Below are 9211 nucleotides of genomic sequence, written 5' to 3'. Positions count from 1 at the left end.
TGGCTGTTTTATTTTCCTATACATAAAACAATGGAATGTGCAAACTATGATTGTATTTAAAATATTCATCCAGCTTAGCTAATACGGTCAAAATTTTGGAGGCGGTTGTTGAATTGTTATGTTAAATGAAACACAGCTTGAAGCTGGGTAACAACTGGCTTTAAAAGATTAGGTACATGAGCTTAACTAACAAAATTCGTGGTAGTGGAGTTGTGACGCCAACAAATGCTAACTTGGCTTATAAGGATTCATAATTATACTTGACACCAGTACAGGTATTACAATTTACGAGTGTGTAAGTAAAGGGCTTTTAGGTTGTTTTGGTTTATGTTGATTGGTCCTTATTTGGTTAAAATAAAACTTCCTAATAATTCGTTGAGAAGAGGTGAAGATGGAATGTGGAATGTGTTTAATTTTTAAAAACTGTAGATTTATATACAAAAGTTATCCTACACTGGCCACTAGTGGTAACATGTGGTACCAAGATGCGAAGGGTGCGTAGACAATAAAATCGAGGCGCGGCAAAAAGTTGTCCTTTTCTGCGCGCAACCGTCGAAGCGTACGAACGTGTTCTTCTCAGAACAGTTCGATATCGTGGTCTTACGATAACGCAATTAACTGTTCTTTTCAGAACAAATTATTGTTTCATGACGATAACGTTTACAACTGTCCTTGTCAGGGCACATCACTGTTTCATTACGACACGTACTAATCACCTACAGGCTCATATTGGCTTCAAGTGTGTGACGATTGTTCACGCTTCTTTACTAATATATATAGCATCTTTATTTTGAAACCGAAATTTTTACTAAATTTAGTTATCAATGCCATTTTGTTTAAATCGTAAAAATCTACAGAAGGAATTTGATGTCTATTTAATTTCCCAGTATTTTGGTAGATGACGGTAAATTTAAACGTTACTAAACTGAATTTTTTAACGTAATTATTAGCGAAACCGTTACGACACATGTCGGCGGAATTTGTTGAATTGACTTAAAAGTTTATAAAAAATGTGTAACTATTTGTTTACGGAGCATTCAAGTATTACGTCACGCAATTTTTGGAAATTCTAGACCCCCATGAAACGCACCGTAACGTTTTCTGTATCTAATAGTAAAACATTTCGTGACCACCTCCAGTGACTCTTTATACCTAAAACTTACAAATATGTGGTGTAAAGTATGTACTGGAAAGTCAAAAAGCGTAGAAGCGTAGCGTAGTAGCGTAGAGTAGCTACGGCAGATTTTGTCATGTAAATTATTTACATATATACGTATACACACATATATATATATATATATATATATATATATTTGATAAAGTGTGTAGTCACAGTTTATTATTATACGATATTAATGCTAGGGGAATAAAATGTTTAGTTGAATTTAATATTTACATTTTTGTTTAATTGACCTGTACATAAAATATCTTTAAAATAAATTATAATAGTCCTTATTTATAAAATTGAAATGTTAATGATTTAAAAAGCGTTACTATAAAAATTAAAGTACCCTTAAAAATGTAATCACAGAAAATATTAAATTAATAGCTAGACATCTTAAAAAGAAGCCGACTATTTAATAAATAATCTCAAAAATATCGTTGATAAGTTACTTACTTTTTATAAAGACATAAATAATGTTGCAAAAATCGTAAATTTTTTCTCCTGTAAAATTTAGTATTTTTTTTTAATGACCTGTTTAATCAAGGTGCTATATGTCGCAGCCAACTAGCTTAATATCCTAGCTTTTTAACTAAGCGGCTTGAAAGATATTCAGCCGTAGCGTTAGTTACAACATTTAATAAACTGTCTGGCTAATGCTTAGCCCATTTGTACGTCATTATTTGGCAGAAATAAAAAAGATGAATCATATGATATAAAAATATTTCTTTTAAAATTAATTTGCCACTGCACTCTTTCATTGTAATTGTTGTTTTACATAAAACTTTGTAAAACACCATCAAATATGTGGTTTGCCGACGCCATATTGACAGTTTGAAGAGTGTCGTTTCGATTTTGAGTGTGGCAGAAAGTAGAATTAAATTTAAATTAACAGTCAACAGGCTAGGCAAGTAATGTAACTTGAACGATCCAAGTCATTAGGTAGTCCTAGCTGTTTGATCAACTGGCTGAACATCTTTCAGGCCGCTGGTTAAACGGCGCCGTTTAGTTCAACGGCTAGGCTGTTAATTGAACGGCTAATTAAACTATTTAGCTGCGACATATATATTATGTAGCTCAACTAATATTCGGTAATTAAAAAATATTTTTGATTTGATTTCTTTCAATTATCTTTGGCACTCAACAGCGCATATCTAAATAACAAATTAATGTCAGTTGTAAATGCTCAATATATTCTTAATTTGAAATAATCGCGGGAAAATGTGTTTGGCAGTTTTGCAAAAATATATATAATGAGTTAATGGGTGTTAAATTCATACAACTTTTATATCTGAAATCTAATAAATTTCTGATATTCGGATGTCATACATAGGGTAAAATACTAAAGGTCTGTTTCACAATGTATGGATAAAGTACCAAATAGCTATGCAACACATAAATTATTTGGAAGATAAAAGTTCCGAATAAGAAACTTCGCGTTCCATCGGACTCACTTATGATGGACTTTATGTGACGAATAGCGCTGACAGCCGTGAAACGCAACAATAGTGTTTATCCTAATAGTAATAAATAGCTTATTTAGAACTTAAGTAGAAATTACTTTGTGAAACAGACCCTAAGTCAAAAACGTAGATTTTGACATACAGAAATAGCTCGCGCTAAGTCCCAACTCTGAATTTTAGTCTTAAATTCTTAATAATGTTCTAAAAATTCCTAACAAATTTCTGTCTTGTATTAAGTAAATAAAAGGCGAGGTGTTTGCAAATTATGTATTTAAATTAGTTACACATTGTATTTCATACAGCAATTACAAAATATCTGAACATTTGACTGAAAATCAGCTTATGGGTCGTTTATTATTACCCTTTTGCCTATAGATTTTAGTTTTCTCGTCCTTTTTATGGGCAGGAGCATTTAAACTCTTGAAATACCCAAATCCGCCACCACCCTTTCTTTTATGCGTCGGCCCGCTCTTTGGCGCAACTTTCAATTCAACGGCGGGAGGTACAGTGAAACCAAACGATTTTGATACTTTAGCCAAGTCAATAGTATCAATATCGAAGATTGTTTTCAGATGATGCGAGTCATAAGCTCGGAGGTAGCTTTTGAAGGCTTCCTTCGCTGATTGGTTTAGGAAGTAATTTCGGGATATTAATTTCTCAAGCTGAAAATAAGAAAAAAAAATATTTATATATGCTATTTAAAAAAACTGTTCGTAAGTAGCGCGCCAACTAGATCTATTTAAAGAATATATTACCTGTAGCTGTATATCAGCTACTTTATTCCAGGAGAACTCAAACTCGTTGAGAGTGACCTTAGCCTGCTTCAGGAAACGCAGGAAACCCAATTCTTCAGGTCTGAGGAATAAGAGGGCGTGCCCACTCGTACCAAGACCACGGGCCGTACGACCGACACGATGGATGTACTCCTGTAAAATATCATAAAATTAAAATTACTGATACATAAATAAAAAAAAAGTGTAAAATATACAAACTGTTTTAAGACTCAGGAAATCTGGGCATCTGGGGCCGGGTTCTATACCCAGTCGAAAGGCAAAATATATCAGAGAATTATCATTAGAGAAAGAAGTGTTGCCCTCGTGGCTCCAGTACGCCTCTCAAACCAGTCGTGCGTTCGAATTAAGACTACTAAATATTTTTTATTATTCCAAATGTACTACAATAAGCCCCCCCCCCCCCTTTGTCAAAAAAGGAAGGTCTTAACAATTACTGCTGACATAATCACAATCTAGATCTCATCAAAAATAAGAAAATTAAAGAGCTCCCTGCCTATCTATAGTAACTTACTTAATACATGAACGGTAACTTTGACCTAGTTTTTTAAATAAAATATACAACCCCCCCCCCCCATGTCAAAAAAGGAAGGTCTTAACAATTACTATCATCAAAATTAAAAAAATTAAAGAGCCTGGCTGCATAGTAACATATTTAATCCATGAACGGCAACTTTGACCTAGTTGTTTTAATAAAATATACTCAAAAAACATACAAAAGGCGAAGGGCTACTTTTTATACGGCGGCTAAAATATTTTATTTAACCCCCGCATACCTTAGGGTCATCCGGTGGGTCGTATTGTACGATCCAATCAACTGCTGGGATGTCCAGTCCTCTAGCAGCGACGTCGGTACAGAGCAGAATACCGGTCTCAGCGTTACAAAACTGGAAAAATGTCGTTGTACGCTTCGATTGCTGTTGTTTACCCTGCAATATTTATTTTTAGGTTATAAATTACGCCGTAATAAAATCGTGATTGTAAGAACACGATGCTTATTTAAGGAAAACACACACAAGCATAGCAGTAGGAGAATTCACATTGGGACAATTGTTAATAATAAAAACTTAACGGATATGCCGTATAATACGACGGTCGAAAGAGGTTAATGTGGAAAAGTATTTCTTATCTCTGGTTATTTGAACATGACATAAAATAGATATGTAGCAATGACAATTGACTTATGGAGGACTTAAGTCGAACAGATACAATACGGTTGGTTAACATTTATGTTGTATTCAAATTTTTTCATAAATATTTATTTACCTACTAAATACACAATTATTAATAAATTTACCATTTATAACACATAAACACAAAAAAGTTAAAAGGGATTAACTACACAGATTACAAACAGTTCGCCTTAAACATTTTTTTTTTAATGAAGCAAAAAAATAAACATCATTTTAGACATCAATAGCTTTAAGCTGGAAAATGAATTAACATTATAAATTTCAACACACATACATTGATCAATACTATGTCATGCAGTCTTTTTATAAAATACTCACATGTATAGACAGAACAGGTAGATCTATATAATTGAACAGCTCGTGATGGTACTTCACAGACATACAGGTGGAGAAGAACACCATCACCTTCTTCTTTCTATTCTTCTTTAAGAACGTGAACAGCACCATCATACGCCTCTCCGATGGGCATACTATGTAACTGAAATTTAGTTGAATCAATGTTTTAGTACCTGTTTAAAATGTTCAGGCCGATATAATCTAAACTGAAATTAGTCTTGTACTTAGAATTTTTTTTATTAATATTATAGGGAGGTAGAAGCTGCAGGACAGCTAAAAAAGAGTTACAGCAGCCTTTGAGAGGGAAGTAAACTCTATAATTGAAGCCCTCTAGGAAGCCACTTTCACAGCTCGCTAGTTTGCAAAAGATTTCCATACTTTTGCTATAGCAAAGTTTTTAAACATATGAAAGACTTCATTTGTAAACTGCCTAAATATTTTCCTCATCTTAGTGAGGAATATAGCATTAAACAGTTGTTATTTATTTTTAAATTTATAAGTTCTAAAACAACATGTCTATATATGCTTTAAAATATACAAGAAAATATGACTTTACTTATCAAAAAAATGTCAAACCAAGAAGGAAAAGTAAGTTGTTCTAATTAAAGGTGATAAATATGTAGCATAAGTTAAAACTATTGCCAATTAAAAAAATATGTAGCATTTTATTATGTTAGTAGCTTTTTTTGATTAGCACAGAGGGAAATATATTTTTTTATTGGATAAACAAAAAATAAATAAAAAAAATTACAAGATGGGGTTAAAATGTTAAATATGTAATGGGTTAATTGAAAATATGAAAAAGCTATTCTGGAGTACTCATTAATAATTACCTTATTGTAATTAAGTTTTACAATTTGTGTAGGTTCTATAGTCAATAATAAATATCAGAGTCAATAGTCAATAATATAATCAAACACAAAACATTATTTGTACATTTCTAAAAATACTAATACATAATAAATAATCTAAAAGATTATTTAACTTACCCCTGTTCTAATGAATCGACAGTGGCCTGTTCCCTATGATCATCCACTCCTACATACACTGGCTCATGTTTGACAGCAAGTGCTGTCAGAGCCTCCGTTTTCTTTGTTTGTGTTGCACTAAACATCATTGTTTGACGACGTTCTAACACAAAATTATAAGTTAATTCTATAGCTTATTATACAACAAAGAGTCATTTGTTATCAGTTAATATTTATGTATGGTTATATAGTAATTTTTGTATAAAACAAGAGAGAGATCAACATATAGGACAAATGACAACAAAAATTGCTTGACATTAAATTATTGTTGCTACAGTATATGAGAATGTAATCATGGTTTGTTATTAAATTCAATTTTGCTATTAGATATTGAATGTGAAAATCTTCTAAATTGTTTAATATTTAGCGACAAAACTAAACTAAATTGTATATTTCAATATTTTCCTTTCATATTTATTTTACAATATTAACATGTACCCAGATTAAATAACTTTTTGTAGAGGGCAAAACTTTAAAAATCAATTTTCTTTAATGATCTGTATTCATAGAATGAAACAATAAAAAAAATAACTTACTCGGTAAAAGTCTAATAATTTGTTTGACTTCCTCTTCAAATCCAATCTCAAGTATTCTATCAGCTTCATCGATAACAAGACATTGCAAGTTTTTGTACAAGAAGTCAGGAGTGTTTTGTAAATGATCCAATAATCTTCCCGGTGTTGCTACCAAAATGTTTATACCTGCAAAATTTTGCAATTACTCACATCTGTATCTCATGACACAATCGTATTCCGTTCCCGAACTTTGATAGAAAAAACTCAAAACATTATAAAATGGTGTGATAAATATATCTAATAATGTGTGTTTGCGTAAGCCAAGAGGCACATATTATAATTAAAGGATTATCCTGGGGCAAATTGCACAACACCAAATAAATCAGACAAGTGTAACCAGGTATTTTGTTACAAATAATAATCTTGAAACATATAGTAGTATATACATACATATATACATTATACATTTATCATAAAATAAAAAAATAAAAAGGAACTGTTAAGTAAATAATCTATTATGACTTCTGGAAAAATTAATGTCAGAAAAAAAAAGATCAACAATCAATTGTTTGATATTTACCCTTTGAAAGTTTTTGTGCTTCCGTACTTCTATTGGCTCCACCCATAACCAAACCATAGGTATGATGATGGTATTTCATTAATTCCATTAAGACACCAAAAGTTTGCATTGATAACTCTCTTGTTGGTGATAAAATAATTACTCCAGTACCTTAAAAATTGCTACATTGAGAAATTGAAATTAAAATAACAGACAGATTTTGAAAAATGAAAAATCAGATATCCATTCTGTGTTCATAAAATTACTCTGACAAACTCTGGTCTATTAAAACAATACTAAAAGTGCCTCAACAGTTGACTGGAAGCGCAAATATTATTGTTTCAATAGAGGGAGCATGGAGTAACATTTTCACATTCGCCTTTTTATCATCATAAGTATTTACAAACATTATTTAAGAAGTATTATCATATAGTAACAGTTAAGCGTTTCTTAATCTGCTGGTGGATCTTTATTTCCAAATCTTCTAAAAATGGGCAAATTTATTGAAGCAAAATTACAAATGAGTTTGTTTTTAATAGAACTGAAATGTCTTTTTTTTGTCTTACCATTCCTGGGTTTAAATTTCAATTTGTAAATTAATTCAATTACTGGTATCAAAAATGCCAGTGTTTTTCCTGATCCCGTTCTGGCCGCTCCTACTAAATCTCTTCCTTCCAATAACGGAGGAATGGCTTTAGCCTGAATTTCTGTCATAGTTGTAAAACCCATATCTTTGACCCCCATAAGTGTTGGTTCACAAACTTTATCCTCTAAGGATGTAAACTTTTGATCTGATAATATCCCCAAACATAAGCTGGAGCCTGGTACTGAAATAAATAAGAAATTGATTAGTGGACTATGTTACTTAAATAATACAAATAATAATTTTTTACTAATGTATGTATGTATGTATGTGTATTTTTGCCAGTTAGGAATTATAATTAACATGTTGACAAAGATGGTAAGTCATACAGGACTGCATGACTGTCCTAAAGAAGTCGTAGCAAGATGGCATTACCAACCACTTTTGGTTCATGAATTTAAGAATGTTGTCAGGTTCTGGAATTTGTATTTTTAAAGCCAATACTTAACAGAATTAAAAATAATAATTTGTATAGATTGTTTAGTTACTAATCAATAGTATGAACTAGTTTTTACAATCTTGTCCATGGTGTTTACAAATAGTATTTTCAGTCAAGTCACAAAATGTACAACTACTATAAAACTTACACTGACTCTCTTCATTTTTCTTCTCATCATTTCCTACACTATTATTTATATCATTGTCTGAATCAATATCTGACTGTTCTTCTTTTATTTCTATTTCATTTGTTTCTGTTTTTATTTCTTCCTTTTGTTTATTTTTCTTTTTTTCTATAACAATTAAAATAGTAGATAGTTATGTAGTTAATTTTATTATAATATTGCTAAGATAATAAATTAGATTTTTTAAAAATAATTATGTAACATAAAATTATGGAAAGAATTCCAATTTCCTTTTTTAATAAGTGTGAACTCTTATATTGCATTTTTATTTTACAGATAAACAATATATACAAACATAATATATTGATACATGACAGTGTATACTTTAACCTGTTTAATTTTACACACTTACTTTTTGGTATTGACTCAGAATTGTTTAATGGAGTTTCCAAGGATCTTTTTACGGCTTCAACAGGTGATTCATCAGAAGGTATTGCTTCTAAAATCAGTAATTTAAAACACTAAAGAAATAAAATTTAGAGAAGTATGGTCACTAACCCGTATTATAGCTGATTTAAGCGATTATAAGATAGCAGGTTTAGGCATTGTTAAGATACAATATTTCTCCTACTCTCTACTATTATCTTCTACTTCATCGCTGTAAAATAATATCTTTTTGACGAAAAGTAATACTTATTGCTTAGGTTACCTTTTGCGATATCGTTATTTAATTTTTTTGCGGTAAGTTTCACCTTCTTCTTTTCCCTTTTTTTAATTTTCCTCATTAAGATTTTATCTGGCATTGGCATCTTAAAACTGAATTGATTACCACTTTAAGAAATTAATAGTCGGTATAGATATAACCATGTGTTAAATATTAAAACAGTATTGTTAACAATAACCGTGTTGATATATATTCACGTCACACGTGGGTTTAACTTTAATCTTGACTTTGAAG

The 9211-nt window shown here is 31.0% G+C and overlaps 1 protein-coding gene across 1 annotated transcript; it reads right to left on the bottom strand.

Annotated features, from left to right (window-relative positions):
* Positions 1-2878: 2878 nt before the first annotated feature.
* Positions 2879-9208, bottom strand: LOC123714616 (probable ATP-dependent RNA helicase pitchoune). Its single transcript, XM_045668964.1, has 11 exons — positions 8963-9208; positions 8666-8752; positions 8278-8421; positions 7614-7874; positions 7069-7218; positions 6510-6674; positions 5935-6076; positions 4928-5087; positions 4193-4345; positions 3381-3551; positions 2879-3287 (listed from the first exon to the last, which is right to left on the bottom strand). The coding sequence occupies exons 1-11, from the start codon at positions 9060-9062 to the stop codon at positions 2961-2963; spliced, it is 1860 nt and encodes a 619-aa protein (XP_045524920.1). The 5' UTR covers positions 9063-9208; the 3' UTR covers positions 2879-2960.
* Positions 9209-9211: the final 3 nt, after the last annotated feature.

Source organism: Pieris brassicae, chromosome 9 (genome assembly GCF_905147105.1).
Source record: "Pieris brassicae chromosome 9, ilPieBrab1.1, whole genome shotgun sequence".
In the NCBI taxonomy this organism is placed as follows: Eukaryota; Metazoa; Arthropoda; class Insecta; order Lepidoptera; family Pieridae; genus Pieris; species Pieris brassicae.
The sequence above is the reverse complement of the archived record's forward strand: the minus strand, read 5'-3'. Positions and strand labels throughout refer to the sequence as shown.

Bases quoted from the DNA above. Each gene is read 5' to 3' on its own strand.
- LOC123714616 (XM_045668964.1), bottom strand. From the start codon at position 9,062: ATGCCAATGCCAGATAAAATCTTAATGAGGAAAATTAAAAAAAGGGAA. The intron at 7,875-8,277 runs GTAAGTTTTATA...TATTTATTTCAG, and splicing joins GAAAAATGAAGAGAGTCAGT to TACCAGGCTCCAGCTTATGT. The intron at 4,346-4,927 runs GTGAGTATTTTA...TAAATATTGCAG, and splicing joins TACCTGTTCTGTCTATACAT to GGTAAACAACAGCAATCGAA.